The 16,669-nt window shown below is 40.9% G+C and overlaps 2 protein-coding genes across 4 annotated transcripts in view; one reads left to right on the plus strand and one right to left on the minus strand.

Annotated features, from left to right (window-relative positions):
* Positions 1-11,008, minus strand: part of mast4 (microtubule associated serine/threonine kinase family member 4) — a 45,785-nt gene extending 34,777 nt beyond the window's left edge. For all 3 annotated transcript variants that reach the window (XM_077542684.1, XM_077542683.1, XM_077542682.1), the window contains exons 1-3: positions 10,557-11,008; positions 2,267-2,405; positions 268-404 (exon numbers count right to left, since the gene is read on the minus strand). In XM_077542684.1, coding sequence (XP_077398810.1) covers positions 268-404; positions 2,267-2,405; positions 10,557-10,697 — 417 coding nt within the window. In that variant the 5' untranslated portion in view covers positions 10,698-11,008. The remainder of the gene's footprint in view (positions 1-267; positions 405-2,266; positions 2,406-10,556) is intronic.
* Positions 11,009-12,233: 1,225 nt separating this feature from the next.
* Positions 12,234-16,660, plus strand: bcl7a (BAF chromatin remodeling complex subunit BCL7A). Its single transcript, XM_077586131.1, has 6 exons — positions 12,234-12,427; positions 13,799-13,880; positions 14,132-14,228; positions 14,325-14,474; positions 14,687-14,766; positions 14,839-16,660. Exons 1-6 carry the CDS (start codon positions 12,336-12,338, stop codon positions 14,905-14,907), a joined length of 570 nt encoding a protein of 189 aa, XP_077442257.1. The 5' UTR covers positions 12,234-12,335; the 3' UTR covers positions 14,908-16,660.
* Positions 16,661-16,669: the final 9 nt, after the last annotated feature.

Consider the following 16,669-nt stretch of genomic DNA (forward strand, 5'->3'; position numbering starts at 1 on the left):
ATATATGCGATGCATCATTGCTTTTTCTGATACAGTATTGATACACAAGTCCCGTGGTTTAGAGAGACCAAATAAAAACACTTTTTATAGCACCACTCCACATTTCTTATAAATTTTTTTGGGGTAAAACAGAATATATACAAGTTTTACTTTGGGCCAAGACTTGAACAAACGTTTGACGAGTTCTTTCTTGGACTCTCCGCAAAGTTTTGAGGAAATGGCTCAAAACAAATAACCTCGCCGGTGGGGCAGGGGCGGGCGACTCACCAAGCTGGAGGTCAGGGACGGGTCCGACTTGCCAAGGTTGAGCGCGCGCATGCGGACCAGGTTGGAGGAGGCGTCGTGAATTGACTGTGGCGGCCATGTTGTTTGCTGGGCGTGGGTCGGGAGCAGAAGGTACTTTCCTGTCGCGGTGAGAGGAACAGGGGTGAGAAGAGGTCACACCCTAGGCCAGACAACATTTTAGATCTGTGGTTCTCAAACTGGGGTGGCCAGAGAGAACACAAGAAGGCAACAAAGCACTACATAGCCTTCAGACAAGGCTCTGCCCTACCTAAATGAAGCTCCTTCTACCAACTTTAACATAGTTTCATAGTAGCTAGATGCCACAAGATAGCACCTAAGCACTACTTCTATATTACCTCTTTGACTGCCAGACGTTTGCAGAAAAGGGATGCCGTGGGTGCCAGCCGATTTAAGCATTTTTGACTGATCTTTCAAGGTCCACAGAAAATTATGTGTTTGGACTATGGAAACACATACTACCAAATGAAAGATTGGACTCTCATCTTTTATCAGAAAAAATAAGTTTGTTTCTACCTTATTCCGTTTTTCAGTAATCAACAATAGAAAATGGTTAGTTTCACCTCTGTTTTGAAACAAACGTCTTTTAACGTCTTTGGCACTCCTCCATAGGATTTTACTAAACGTTATTTAACGTTTTTGGCAGTCAAAGAGTTACAGTGCTTTGGGCTGAGTACAAAATGAGCACATTTGTCGAATGATTAATAGAGGACAGGTTGCAAAAATAAAAAATACAAAGGATCTGCCAAATGAATTTATTACTTTAGTTTTAACTCTGAAATTCCATCATGAATAAATCTGTTTTTACAAAGAGTATTATTATTTTTAAAAAGTCCCATTTCTTCAATTTCATTCATTTCATTGTCAATTGTCCTTTTTTAGAGACTTATGGTGTCTTTCCCCCCAAAAAAGAAGTGTAATATTATAACTATAAACTTTAACTAAATATGATGCAGCAATGGTAGATGAGGTGACGTTAAAACATTTGAAAATATTATTTAAAAAATATTTGAGACTAAAAGCTTATTTCCTGGGGGGAAAAATACAAGATTAATTTTTGAATTCACTTGTTAAATAAATGATTGAATTTAATAATACTGGTAAATTCTAGAAAATATGCCTTTAGTCTCTGAAAAAATAGGATTTTGTTCCTGAAAGTGTTCCAATGTTTTACACACTTAATGGTAGTTATGGTTAATGAGGGGGGATTGGAAAATAGGGGTCCCTGAAGCCCTGATCGAAAGGAGCGAGGTGAGCAGAGTCGCAAAAGTAGGTGGGAAAAAGATCCTATTAAGAGATCAGGGGCAATCCTATATTGCGTAACTCGTGTGACCGTACTCCCAGGAGTATTATATTAGAGATATACAGAGTGTTACTGTTAAATGACATGATGGATTATGGATACATTAAACATATTATAACATAATATTTTTTTAATTATTTTGTCACTTATCCCATCAATTTTACATCATTTAAAAAATCTATATATTTGAACTTGCAGTTTTATTGTTGTCCACTTGGGGTCGCCATCTTCAAGTTGTAATATGTGCTGGACTGTGATTCTGAGTAAATGATGCCTTGACTACTGGTGGGTGCATTATGATACATACAAACTGTGATAGGCTATATTAAATGAGCAAACATTGATACCTCGTGTTGGCAATTGCACGCGTGGTTTTGGCCACCCTTAATATAGTTTTTTTTTTCTTTGCATGAAACTACCAGAAATAAGTGGTCAGGTCCATAAAGGACGAGGAAGGAAACATGCGGTCCTTCCTTCTGAGTAAGCAGTATTTCCCTCACTAGAGGCCACCACATGTTGACAAAGAGGAAACTGTCATCAGTCAACACTTGCACAAAGGAGTTACCAAGCTTAGGAGGCACGTGTGTGTGTGTGTGTGTGTGTGTGCGGCATTAGAAAGTAATGCTAACAATGGAACTGCTGCGGTAAACCCATGTTTACCTGTGAGACCTCCGCCCAAGCTGCGTCTTCTCATGTGCTTGCCGTCGTCGCTGAGTTGGCGCTTGAGACGCAGCGTCAGTTCAGGGTGGCTGGACTTTTGGAGCGACGCCGAGGAGGGTGGGTAGAGGATGTGGTCAAGCTGCATGGAAAATAAGGAGGGGAAAAATATATATACATTAAGAGGTGTAGAGAGAGGCATTTGATAGGATGTCAGAATGCTATAGCAAAAAAAGTGGTATCGGACATAGCATTAACGAACTATGTTTGATATCATTTTTGAGTACTCAGATCTTGAGTAGTCACCGATACCAAGTACTGATATCACGGGCACTTTTCATACATAAAATGTCTCCCTCAAAACAATGACAGATCTTTTTAAAGAAACTAAAGTAATTTTCATTTTAAATTTGTAGTTGCTTATCACAAAAGAGCCACAAGCATGCGTGCAATACTGGCATCGACCCACATTGCAAGTACCGATACCTGGTATCAGTACTCATCCAACCCTATTATAAACAGGAAATATCTTGTCAAATCAATATGCTACATGTAAGACGCTAATTTGGTAGCCCAACATTTAATATGCGCTGTACTTGTAAATAAGCTTCCTCTTCCTGACACAGTTAACTTGTTTTAAAGAGAAAAAAAAAATTGGGTAGTGGCGCCAAGGGGGTCAAAGTTTGAGCAGGTTATGACTGCTGATAAGCTATCTGAGGTGTCTAATCAAGGGCACTCTTATGTTAGTGTGGCTTAACAGCAAAACCTTGCACGGAAGACAGACACACACACACACAACAAATTAAAAAAACCTTGAAAAGGGCAAGTGTCAGGTGAGTTTTGACCTTCCCTCCAGGGTTCCTGAAAGCAACATCAAACCTAACCTAACCTTCTTTCCTTCCTTCCTGGCTCAGGCTGGCTTGGGCCGCCCGCCTGCTGTGGACACTGCCAACAAGGCTTTATTTCCACATCAAACACCGGCGAGTCACCAAGGCCAAACGCTGCTGCTGTTAACGAGACGCTTGATCAAGATCGTTGCGTTGTTTTTGTTTTTTTTCAAAGACAGAAACGACTGACGGGGCCTGGTTAGACCTCGTGGAAGCGGTAGAAAGCACGAGAGTGACAACAAAAGCAAAGAAATATTTTTAAATATTGTGTGTATGTTTGTATGTAAATACCCTATTAATTATGACTAAAAATAAATGGCGGTTCCCTGTAATTGGACCCTGCCTGTCGAGTAGGCGGGGAAACGCACTTATGACAAACAAAAAGGCCGCCATGAAAGCTAAGAAAATAAACGCAGATAATTTTGCTCAAGAGGAGCAACCAAACAATGCCCACGCTGATTAATATTCTTCCTGATGATTAAAGCTCTTTGAAATGACGTTTTCATGTATAGAACCCTTCACAGCTTGTATGGTAAAGACGCTTTAAAAAAAAAAAAAGGGGGCGACGACGCATTGTCGGCGTTTCTTTCAGTCGTTGCTAGGACGCGGCCATTATAAAAACGGGACGCGAGAAAGCCGCGCGTCGATCACGACTAACCTCTCATCTAACCCGCCGTTGTCCTGTTCGTATCGTTTTGTTTTTACGAACACCTTGGGAGGGGGCGGACAAAAAATAAATAAAAAATAGTAATCATTGAAAATATTGTCAATAAATTGTAATCTCATCAAACAAGAATGTCCAGGGTTTTTCCTGTGCACAAAATTCAGAGGCGGCCACCTCCACCAAATTTGCTCGCCGCCTCCAGCCTGAGCCACTGATATTGCTCAACACAGCGCTTCAACAGTATGATTGTAGTTTAAAAAAATGCCAAAAATTAATGGAGACTTTGTATTTATATAATTTATCATTTCTAATGGCTGCCTCATTTGACGCTAGGAAAAAACCCTGATTACAGTTTCTTATCACAATAAAGGCAAAATTGATTTCAGACCCAACTAATACTTTGCTGCCTAAATAGGTTGCGGGTAGAATCCAAGCACGACGTAACGCATCAGCGTGATGTCAGAATTGCAAACAGCCGTGATCGGAACGATTAAAGAAGCTAACTAAGTCATCAATTCATCCGTAAATGACATGCTAAAAACTGAGCTTGCTGCCGAAACGGGTTGACAAACAAAAAAAACATGAACATAATATGAGCAAGGTTCCTTCACTGTAGCCAAGTAAGCATGTCGGATCAGGATGGGCAAAACAATTACATTTTTAAGGTTTATAATAACCATTCAATGCTATGCTAATTTCCGTTAGCCCGTTTATGATGTTTCGTATTATATGTTAGCATTAAGCTAGTTTTGTTAGACAACAGTAAATGGCCGTTTTGTGTTAGCTTTACAGTAAATTGATGTGAAACGAAGCTCGAAACGACATAGACGATTATGCTAGTAAGCTAACGTTTGGAGAACTGCGCAAGCGAGAGCGAGACTGACACTAAGAAACATTTTAGTAAGTGTATATGGTCTCTATGTTGCCCCCTTTGTATCTGCCACAATAAAAAGGTGTTTACTCAAAAAATAAAAAATAAAATAAATAAAAAAATAGGTGTCCACCGTACTTGACGGGTGTTGAAATATGTGACATAAACATAATTACTCTTTCTGGGCCAACGGTGTTAAAGTAAACTAATGTTCCGCCAGACCTCGTCAGCTGACATCTGTCTTGTTCAACCCCCACGTTGGAAAAACTTTTTTTTATTTTTTTTTTTTAATCAATCTCTCACAGCTCAGAAGCAATGACCCGAGCGGACACCGACACTTTACGCCCCGTCAACTGACCGGCTGCAACTTTGGGTTGTTGAACTCTGCGAGCGGTCGCAGGGGGGGGGATTGCGTTTCCTGTGTTGACATGATTTAAAGTTGGAAAATACAGGAGTGTCTTTCCAACGGTGACTTAAACACTGTGGCTGGCGCGCAGCAACGGAACTCTCAGACTATGTGCAGGTTTAAAAAAAGCTTTGAAAGTCACGTTAATCAAATTTAGGACCTAGCCTTTACGAAATGTGACCGCGAGTCAACAGTCAATTATTACGACCTTTGAATAGTGGACGACTATTATTAAAAATGTTTGAATGGCAAATTTGAGTAATGGAATTTTGAAAGCTTTATTGAGGTCTTTTGTAAAAATCAAATTTAAGATTTTGGGGTCATGATTTAAATTTAAGACCTTTCCTTTGCTAAATGTGGCCACCAAATCATCATTTTGGGAAAACTTAAATTTAAAACTGTTTAAAGGACATTTGAATGAAATATGAGACCTCTCGATCAATAATTATGACCACCAAAAGTGGGGGGTAACAAAGTTGATATCATATCACAATAATTCCAGGAAATCTCCTAAAATATTTAAGACATTCGAACAGCAGATTTAAACATAATTGAAGGCGTTAATTGTGGAAAAATCTTTAAAGATCAGAGCCAAAGTGAAAGTCATGATCTAAGAAAATAATTTCCAAAAATAGAATTAAGATTAAACAATAGTGCTGTCACAATTGAATATTTTTTTAGAATCGATGAATCTATCGATTATTTAATCGCTTAGTTGGATTCATTTTAGTTTTGCATTAAAGTGTTTTGCAAAAGCATTTTTTCCCCCCCGATTACTGTTTATTAACCAGTGATTGATGTTTATTTCGTACTCGTATAGTGACTAAATAAAAGGGGGATTGACGTTGTGCTATGTTATGTTACAGGTTCGGTCATTGTTTTCCAAAGTAATAACAGATGTTTGCAAATGCCTTTTTTTGATTAAACACAGAAAATAATCGGTCTTCTTCAAGAAGGACTACAAAAATCAGTGAACAATCACTGTTGCTACGCCGAAGTCAAAGAATTTGGATCATTTTCAATGAAAGAATTGCAGCAAACGATTTAGCGATTGATAAAATAGATTAATTTGATAATCGATTACTTGTCAATTCAATTTTGACAGCTCTACTAAATACTACAGTTAAAGTCAAGCTCCGCCTACCTCGCTTCCCTCCAGCAATTGGGCGCAGGGTAAAATCCGGCCAAGCGACATATTTGCTGACGTTTAAGAGTCAAAATTGGCCTTTGTCGAGTGTCATTCAAAAGGGAGAGAAAGGTGTCAAAAGTCAAAAAGATGGATTGCCGGGGTGGAAAATGCTCTCGGGTAAAACGAGAGTTAATCAGATTGCGTTAATCCTTTTAGCCGCTAAAGCATACGAAGACAGTACGACAGTGGACGGCTGTCCGGCCGCCCCGACTGGTTGCCCATCTGACGGAGAGAGAAAGCTAAACATTGTCCAGTGTAAGCAAATACTGTAGTGAAGCCACATCGACGAGCAATGATGCAACTTGCTTTCATGAACAAGTTGCTTCCATCTGTCTGCTAAAAGTAGCAATGCGACAAGTAGCCACCATGTTTGAAACGAATAAAAATCAATTAAAATGAAGCATAAAAAAAACCAACCTAATTAAAAGTTAATTTAAAAAAATAAGTCAAAAAGAAATAAAGACTACTGTACCGTCTACTTTTTTTTTTTTTTTTTTTAAACAATTACAACCCTGCTGCATTTTTTATGTTTTACTGTCACCTTCAGCCGAAAGTAGGGCTGGGCGATATGGCAAAAAAATCCAATCTTAATTTTGCAGACATTCAGGACGATTACGATTTTAAACGATTTTAATCTATCAAACCCAACAAACATTTGTTTAAAGGTTTCATTTATTCAAAAAATAATAACTGTGCAAAATGTTCAGAAAATAATAATGTAAACCGTTTCTAAATCAGAGGAACCAGTTGAGGTGGCTCGGGCATCTGGTTCGGATGCCTCCTGGACGCCTCCCTGGGGAGGTGTTCCGGGCATGTCCTACCGGCAGGAGGCCCCGGGGACGACCCAGGACACGCTGGAGAGACTATATCTCTCGGCTGTCCTGGGAACGCCTTGGGGTCCCGTCGGATGAGCTGGCTGAAGTGGCTGGGGAGAGGGAAGTCTGGGCTTCCCTGCTAAAGCTGCTGCCCCCGCGACCCGACCCCGGATAAGCGGAAGAAGACGGACGGACGGACCGTTTCTAAATCAGTTTTAACATTAACTTAACTCATTCGTTGCCACTGACGACTATAGTCGTCAAAGATCTTTTTTCACTGGATTGGCAGTAAATGAGTTAACGTTCATAGTTTGTATTTAAATGTCACAATTAAGTAGTTGGTAGCTATTGTAAACAGCACTAAGGAATACTTCAAAAAATTGTGTTTTAATGTGTTTAAATCACGTGGCAGGAGTAAAACGATTAAAAAAATATATATATATATATTTTATATGGTCTCTTTACAGTATATCATGTATTTTTACCAATCGCTGGTGGTTCTGCAACGTCTCCTCGCAATAAATGGAGGTTTAACTGCATATTCGTTACACGTTCACGATGCGTGGGTCTCCACCGGGTTACCCTGTTATCAGTCCCTCGCAGACCCATCGATAGCGGGTCCTACGGGGGCAGTGCAATCATTTACAGCCAGTCGGTTGACTTCCCTAAAAGTCAAGTCAACAGGTGCTCGGGGCCGGGCCAGAAACACACAATGAGCCCCCCCGCCCCCCCCGCTCAGGTTTGTTTCCACGCACACCAGCCGAGTGTGGCCTGAAGACCACACCAACAGCCCCAGGATGCTTGTTCAAGCAAAGCAGGATGCTCGCACCTACGAGACGAGCGGACGGGTTTTTGATATTTCAACCCCGGCCGCCGAGCAATGTCAACAATGTCTGCTTTCAGTAAAGCTAGCGGCAAACATCTTTGCTTGGAATATGTGAGACATGACACACAAAACAACGAGAATGTTTTCTTTGCTTTTTTTTTTTTTTTTACATTTTTGGGGTCAGCTGGGGAAAAGAAATCAATTCAATTTGTAATTGTTCAAGTCTGCATTAAAACATTTCAACACACAAGTGAATCTCCAACACAGTCTCGCATGGAAGGTTAATTTTTATTTTGTATCATTTAAGAGCACATCTGCACCCTGAGGCCATATTGAACAATGTAATGGCTTTTTTTTTATGTTTTTCATGGAATGAATGCTGCTGGAATTGTCCACAATCGCATGCAGCCTGGCGCTTGCCTTAGCCTTAGTCACAACCATCCACAAGTTCCCCATTTTCCCACCCGTCTATTTCCGGAAAAAAAATGTAATCTAAACATTGCTGATACACACATGCACACACACACGTGCGCTCTCTGCAAGCGGGAGAGAGAAAAAAATAAACACATTCCCAATTTCCCGCCGATGCCCACTAAAAATAATCCAGAGAATAAGATTGGTGGCATGGCGGCATGTCAGGACACATTTTGACAACCTCCAGATGCGCCAAGTTGAATTTGTGTTTGTTGCGCAACACCAGTGGGGAAGCTGGCATGGCAACTTTTGAGCTTTTAACTTGCACTTGGGAATTCCTCAAATGTCTTTTGATGTGAACGCCCGCCATAGTGTTTCGTGGTTCACTTAAGGTGTTTCACATTGCGTTAGCATTAAGCTAGCAGACTTTCATTAGACGAAATTAAGTGTTTACGCAATATTTTTAATCAATCGATTGTCTATTTTATGAGACAGTTTTGTCAAGTTTAAACTTCTTAGTGACAAGCAGCTTAAAGCAAGTATGTTTTATCTTTTATTTGGTGAACATTGTGCATGCAAGAGTGACAACAGACAATAAGAAGTATTACTGCCGACGCTAATGAGTGCTCAAATAAGCTTAAATGTGTTAACGTAAAGCACTTGAGAGGAGGGGGTCAAACAATTAAAAAACTTTTTTTTTTTTTATTCTTTCTTAAATCTTTTCACCTATCTCAGGTGTGTCTGCAACATATCACCCATTATAACGCTCGCAAACTGTCTTAAAGTAACAAACGTAAAATGATACAATTGACATTTCTGGTGCTAGAAATGTCAAATAATGGTCCTTTGTGGCGTGTTTTCTTGACAGTCTATGCTGTAAAACTTTTTTTTTTTTTTTTTAAACACAGAAGTGTATGCACGTGGGGGAAAAGTGACGATATGCAGATCATAACCTTCGCCAAGCTCTTTGTCAACTTGACACGAGCTGAGGAAGTGCCTACCCGGTGTTGGTGTGGCTCTGGGAAATTTCTTCTTTATTTAAACGAGTTTTTCTTCCTTTGAGTGAGGAGAGTGCTGATAAACATTCCGCATGTGTCTTCAGCCAACTTTCCCAATAAAGTTGCATTCAAAAGGCATGTAATAGCCTGTCATAGCAGTGAGTGATACGCTTGTTTTTTGACCGTTAAAAATAAATAATAGCCCTGCAACATATGAAAATACATACATTAAAAAAAGGCTGTAAAGAAATAAACGGGTTTTATTATGTGCAATTAATATGCTTACTGTAGTATTTGTGTGTTTAATCAACTTAAATGTGTGCCTTTGAACCAGTTTTAGCAGGTTTGTTTGCGCAAGCATCTGGCTATGAGTTATGACCAGAAGCTCCTTGCAAGTGTTTTCATTTTATATTTGCCTGTTTGACCAGTTCAGTAGAAGTCCGAAAGTGCACAGTGACTCTCTTTGCCCACGTGTGTTTGGATCAAAAATGGACCAATCCACTTTATAGGTCAATTGGACCCAACTTTTTGGGTTGTTTTATACAAAATGACCCAATTTTTGACCCAATATTTATGAATTGTTTTACACTCAAAGACCCATTTCTTGACTCAAAGTTGGGTCAATTTGACCCAAGTAGAGGATCGGTCCATTTTTGACCCAACTGTTTATAGGGTGTACAAGGCCAGGGTAAGGTTCCACTGCATCACTATAATTCTTGATGCTTAGGCAATTTTGACGAAAGAATTCCAACTGAGAACTCTTTTAAAATCGTAAATAAAAGAGAATAACATGTCTCCCTTGAGGTCGGTGGCGTTCAGAGGCACCAAAACATCTCATGAACTGATAGTCAAGTTTCTTTTGCTGGCATATTGTGAGGTAAATGAAGCAGATAAGATGACATTTTTGTCAAAACGACTTAAGGTTTTAAGCCTAACATAACTGACAACATTTTAAGTATGTCATGCATAAATATGGCCGATAGCACAAGATAAAAAAAAAAAAAGTGGAGGAACACAAAGGAGGAAATTGATGAATGGGAAAGTAAAACAAATAAATGGAGAGCTAGGAAAGGTACATTTGGTAAAATTATACTGATGTTTTTACAATTGGCAGTTGTGTTTCGTGGTGTCTTTTTTGTATATAGTAAAAGGGACATGTTTTTGTTCGTTTGTTTTTGCCTTGAAAAAGACTGAAATAAGTATGCTTTTATTTGTGTTTTTACCTTCTCGTCTTCTTCACATTCATCATCCTCCGTACTCTCTGTATTTCGATCCTCTTCCACTTTGGAAACTCTCCCGAAATCCGAGTCGAGGTGGTCGCCTCTCAAGTCCACTTCGGCGGACGTGTCTCCCCTCCCCTCCATGGTCGTCTTATGCGAAGACGAGGAAAAGAAGCAGGAAGAGAAGACCCCCCATTGAGGACGTCTCCCCAAAAGATTAGCGTTAGCCGCTAATTAAACTGCACCTGCGCATTGACTTCATTTTCCGCGTGGCGGGTACAGAAATAACAAACAACCACCGAAGTTAGCGATTGAGTCGTGGCTTCTCGGCACCGGGTGGCGACGACTGTCAACGGCCGATGGAAGAGTCCATAATTCAGCTACAAGTGCTTCTTCCCTCGGCCGACGACGCTTCCGCCACAGGAACTCTCACTACCTTGGCGTCAACTAGTCCAGAGAGAGCGGCGCCCAAAAGAGCCAAATGTAAACCACGCCCACACGGAGCGAGAAACAACCAATCGTGTCGCGGCGAGTTTTGACCAACTTTAGTAATAAGGAAGTCATCGTGATTTAGCGTGTCACAACAACAACAACATATTTTCAAATTAATACGAAAAAAAAAAGGTTTAAGTACATTATGTCGCTTCTGTATGACGTCACTGTATACCTACGTGAAGTGTGACATCATTGCTACGAGAACACTGCATCTTTTAACTCATAAGGTAAAATAATATTTTTTTATATATATAAAAATTCGGTGGGATAACTACATCGTGAAATTTTATACCCCAAACAGAATTGTTTTTAATTTAATTTGTGCATTTTACCTTACATTTCTAACTATAAACTGTGCCCACTCGGAGTGGCAATGACCAGTCTTGTTGCGAGAGGTTCGACAACAAAAAATATTACAACACACATTTTTTTTACATATCCAAAAAAGGGGGGAATTGCTCGTCACTTTTACATGTACATAATAATAACAATAATTTAAATAATAATAACACACCCACGTAGGCTCTAATAGCATCCTTTTTTAGAAAAAAAAAGTGAAAGAAGGGAAAAAAACGTGATGTAAAATCTCGCTTTTAAAAAGTCGCCTCCAGTTGAATTCCGTGATAATTACAATTATATTACTGGACGTGTCTTCAAAAGATCTGCTGATCTTGTGAAAATCAATTAGTCTTTGAAATTTTACACTCGCACCTAGGCTTGTTGCAGCAGCAACAGCAAAAAAAGAAAACAAGTGAAATTGATGTACGAGGTATCAGCAAATTATAATTATGTTACTGGAACTGTCTTCAAAAGATCTGTTATTAATGTTGTTCTCATGAAAATCAATTAGTCTTTGAAATTTTACACTCGCACCTCGTTAAAGGCTTTTAGTAGCAGCAACAGCGGCCTCTGTCGGCAAAAGTTAGAAATGTTGGTTGGAAAAAGCTCCATCAGCTCTTTAGGCACGTTAGCGTCTCAAATTGAGCCAAAAGTCTCCGGCAGGCGGTTTGTAGACTACAGTGGTGGCAAATGTGAAATGTAGCCGTTAAATCGACATTTTCGTCCAAACTTTTTTTCACCTTATGCTAGCTAAGTAGCCAATGGCTAATGTAGCCCTTTTCGCCTCCTGCTCCCCCCGCCCTTACCCGTGTGCTCCCCTCGAGCCGCGCATGCGCACCGTGCCCCGCTGTGCGCCGCTCTCCCCACTGTTTGCATTGTGTCTGAACCGAAGAGAGAGCCGGACCGGCGAGCCCGTCCTTCGAATATTAAAACCCCCCCACCGCGGCAATGTCGGGCAGGTCGGTCCGAGCGGAGACCCGGAGCAGGGCCAAGGATGACATCAAGCGAGTTATGGCCGCTATCGAGAAAGTACGAAAATGGTAAGCGGCGGTGGCGGAGGGGAAAGGGAAGGCGGGGGAGACAAAAAGCCGTCTCTGTGGTTATCTAACAAGAGAAAGCCGTGTTGGGGGAGGAGAGGGAACCGATTGAAATTAAACAATCGGGAGGCTTTTTTACGGTCGAGCGGGTTCGCGGCGTATGTGTGCACCGGCGGACGGTTGCCGTATCCCGGCCGCCAAGCAGCGCCTCCTCGCCGCGCGGTTGAAGCGAGGAGCCATTTCGAAAGCAGTCACATGAAGCCGCCTGACGCTGAGCACACACGGCTTTGAACACCCCGGAGAGCCGCGGTACTCGACCCGGCGGCGTTTGGACGACGAAGCCATCGACTCGGAGCACTTTTAAGATGTTTTTTTTTGGTTTTGAACGAAGCGCTTTTTTCCCCTCTTTTTTTTTTTTTGTCGAAGCGAGTCAGGAGAACAAGGCTCCGGGGTGGCGGTGGGGGTGGGGAGAGGGAAGCGGGAAGTGGGCTGCTGGGACGGGCGGTGAATGGCTTGACAAACATAATTATTTCAATTAATTGTCATTGGTTACAACTAGGGCTTTTAATTAGCATTTTTCTGTGTTAAATTGACACCGGATGTTATGTCTGGTCACAGTTTGGCCTGAAAATCAATAGTTGTAATTACAATAGACAAACATAATTACTTTTTAAAATTTGCATCATGCTCAGTTAGTACAATATTTACATTGTGGGTGTGCAGTTAGTACAATAGATTGTATAGTCCAATTGCAATGATAGGTGCACATATCCTTGGTCAATGGGTTTAAAAAATAAAATAAAAATCCAATTGTTATAACTGGAGCTGTGCATGCCATGAATGTGGTAATTCGGTCACTCGTTGGAGTGGGCGTGGCAAATTAATAATCGAATAATAATTTAGTCAAATTACCAACATAAAAATCTAATTTGAATTTATTTTTATTTATTTTTTAATCGCTGCTTATAAAAGAAAAAGTGCTTTACAGTATTTTTAACAAGTTAAATGCTTTTCTTTTTTTCTTTCAGGATTTGCCTTACTTATCCTGACACCTATCAAACTTTAAAAACCTTTCTTCCTGCCAGGTTGAAAAATGGTTATGAAAAAAAAATACTAAAATTAATTATAATGAAAAAAAAAAAAGATCAAACGTCATATTTCATATGTAATTAACCGGACATATGTCATTGATGTAATGATATGGTCGCTTCCCACGTAGTTATGTCGTTAATGTTAACTTATTGTGGATATGCAGTACTAGTTTTTCTTTTTTAAACAAACCGGTGGTCCTCTTGAGTGTGGCGATAAATGTATTAAAGCCATCATTTTGTGAATATGTATTGCTAACACGGAATTCCACTCATTTGTGTCCAGGGAAAAGAAATGGGTGACTGTAGGAGACACGTCCCTTCGTATCTACAAATGGGTGCCGGTGACGGAGCCCAAGTCGGATGACGTGAGTAGAAGGCCTGCAAAATTCCAGGAATTTACAAAGCTTTCCATGGGAATTGATGCAAATTTTAGCATCATCCTGACTATAGCATCTAGATCTTATGCAAATGCTTCATATGATACCTTATCATTAAATCACCCTCAATACCCATTCAAAGTTTCTAGTTCTAATAAAACACTTATCCCCACCTTAATCGACAAATAAATTAAAACTGTGTGTGACTAGATTTTTTTCCTCTTTTTAATGTGCTGAAGAAAAACAAGAACAAGAAGAAGGGCAAGGATGAGAAATACGGTTCTGAGTTGACCACTCCAGAGAACAGTTCCTCTCCCGGCATGATGGACATGCACGGTGAGCATAAAAAAATGCTACTTGTCCCACGTTTTACCAAAAAAAAAAAAAAAAAGTCAACCATTAATTGCGAAATATTTAAACGGTGTCTTCTAGACGACAACAGCAACCAGAGCTCCATCGCTGACTCATCACCCGTCAAGCAGGAAACCAGTTGTAGCACCAGCCCGGCACCCGAGTCAACCGGAGCGTCTCACCGCGAAAATAGCGACGTCAAGACCGATCAAAGTCCTGACGCTAAGAGGGGTGAGAGGCACACACTAACGCGTCCTGACAATAATTTGCCTTGAAGCTGTGAATTTTTGAACAGCATCAATGCAGAATAGGGAGGACTGATTCAACATGGGAATTTTTTTCACCTCCGGAGTATCAGATTAAACCCTGGGGCTAATGATATCATTGCTAGTATTAGCATTGTTAGCTCATGTTTTGTCTATGTTGCTGCCATCCTCTTTTAGGCAAGAGTGTGGCGGAAGCGTCGGAGCGCAGTGCAAAGCAAGACGCCGACAAAGACTCCTCGGATAGCAAAGCCACTCAGGTAACCATGACAACGTGTCACCTTGTAATGCAACGGACGGCAGCCGCCAATCAAAGTGTTTTTGTTTTTCAGGATGTGGACCAAGAGGCCCCGCCCACCAAGAAGTGCAAAGTGGAGTCTCAGGACTTTGACGAGAGTTAAAGGTTCCTCGATGCCTCCCCTCCATTAACTCTATTAGGGCTAATGGACTCACACAGACACCCCCCACTCTCCCCTCAACCCCCCCCTAGTACCAAAGGGAGACTCGACACCCGCCCCTCCCCAACTAATCCCCCTCCTTTCCACCACGGATGTTAGAAATTTGACGCCGCGCTTCCAGTCCACCAACATGGAGCATCCGCCTGGATCGGGATCAGGGAGGTTTTCGGGGGTTTGTGGGGTTCCTGGATGGTCCCGCTAGACTGATTTTAGGATTTCTTTTCCTCAGGAGGGTCAACGCACTGTTACGAAAAATGGATCACGGGGAAGAAAAAAAAAGTGCTGCTGTTAGTGGAAGTCTCTTCTCTCTCTCCATGGAGGCGGTTTCTCGCTTTTTTTTTTTAACCCAAGGCGGCTTCTGGTGCCATCTTTTTGGTTTTGCCTTAAAAATTCATCCCGTACGAGTCGAGTGCCCTACAGGTTCAAAGCAATATCTCGCTTTTTATCGTCATGCCACCTCGTAGGAGAGGAAGGTAGTTTGTGGTGCCATCTTTGATTTTGCCTTAAAAATTATTCCATACGAGAAAGGAAACGGAGCATGTCGTCGAACACGACAGATTCAGTTAGCTTAATTTAGTAGTTTAGCATAGAGTCACGACAAAGTCAGCCTGTATGGCTTGATGTCGAATTTCTGGCCCTGTGTTTTCTTATGATTATCATCTCTACACCTGACGACTTTAGCATAAAGTCCAGAAATCAGGAAATGGGAAAGACAGAGACCGAGGTGCATCCTGCTGCTTCTGGGCTTGACGCTAACGTCGTCCTTATATTTTTTTCATCTTGAATAAAGTTAGTGCAGCTGAGCATAAAGATTGTGCTAATGCCTACATTTTTTTTTTTTTAACAAATTATCCTGGTTACCACAGCTTAGCATGAAGTCTGAACGCAGGAGGAAACCACAAAATAGGACGACAGAGTGAAGTGTATTTAACTTGATGCTTAAGTCCCGCCCCTTTTTAATGGAATCACCCAACTGGGTTAGCATAGCTTATCATTACATCGTTAAGTAAGAGGAAAATAGGATGACAAAGAAGCCAGTTTTTGACGCTATTGTTTATTTTTTTTAATGGATTTAACTAGGTAACCGTCGTCCTAACTCCCAGCAATAAGGTTAGCGTATCTTAACGTCAAGGAAACGTAATCAATAGGAAATAGGACAAAGTAATGCTAACTTCCAACCCCCAAATGTTTCCCACTAACAGTTTTGTCATTTTCTGGTGCTGTTTAATGGCTGGATCCGCATGGCTCGCTACTTGAACTTCTCGCGGGTAGCAGACTGGCTAGCCGGCTAGCTAGCGGGTGTACACGCGTGGTCGGAGAGAAGAGACGTTGTTCGGAGGATGGATTAGCATATACCTCATTCCCAGTCCAGCCGCGCTGGAGTTTCCAATGCTATTCTCTATGACATTGACACAGTGTAATTAATAAGCATTAATACACGCGCTCACTTTTTCAACATGTAGCTTTTCACCCCACATGAGCCCAGGAGTCGCTTCTAGGTGTGTTCAGTGTGAAATTTACTTATTCTTTTTTTTTTTTTTTTTGCCTCTTCTCACACCCTCTGGACCATTTTGTTTGTTTCACTTTAGAACTTGTACAGATTTATGCTTTGGTTTGACTTATTTATTCCATCAAGTAGTGCTCTGTTTTTATTGTCCAATGGTTTTTGTTTTCTTAATAAAACTCTTAAAATGTTGGACTTCGT

The sequence above is a fragment of the Vanacampus margaritifer genome, chromosome 14 (genome assembly GCF_051991255.1).
Source record: "Vanacampus margaritifer isolate UIUO_Vmar chromosome 14, RoL_Vmar_1.0, whole genome shotgun sequence".
NCBI lineage: Eukaryota > Metazoa > Chordata > Actinopteri > Syngnathiformes > Syngnathidae > Vanacampus > Vanacampus margaritifer.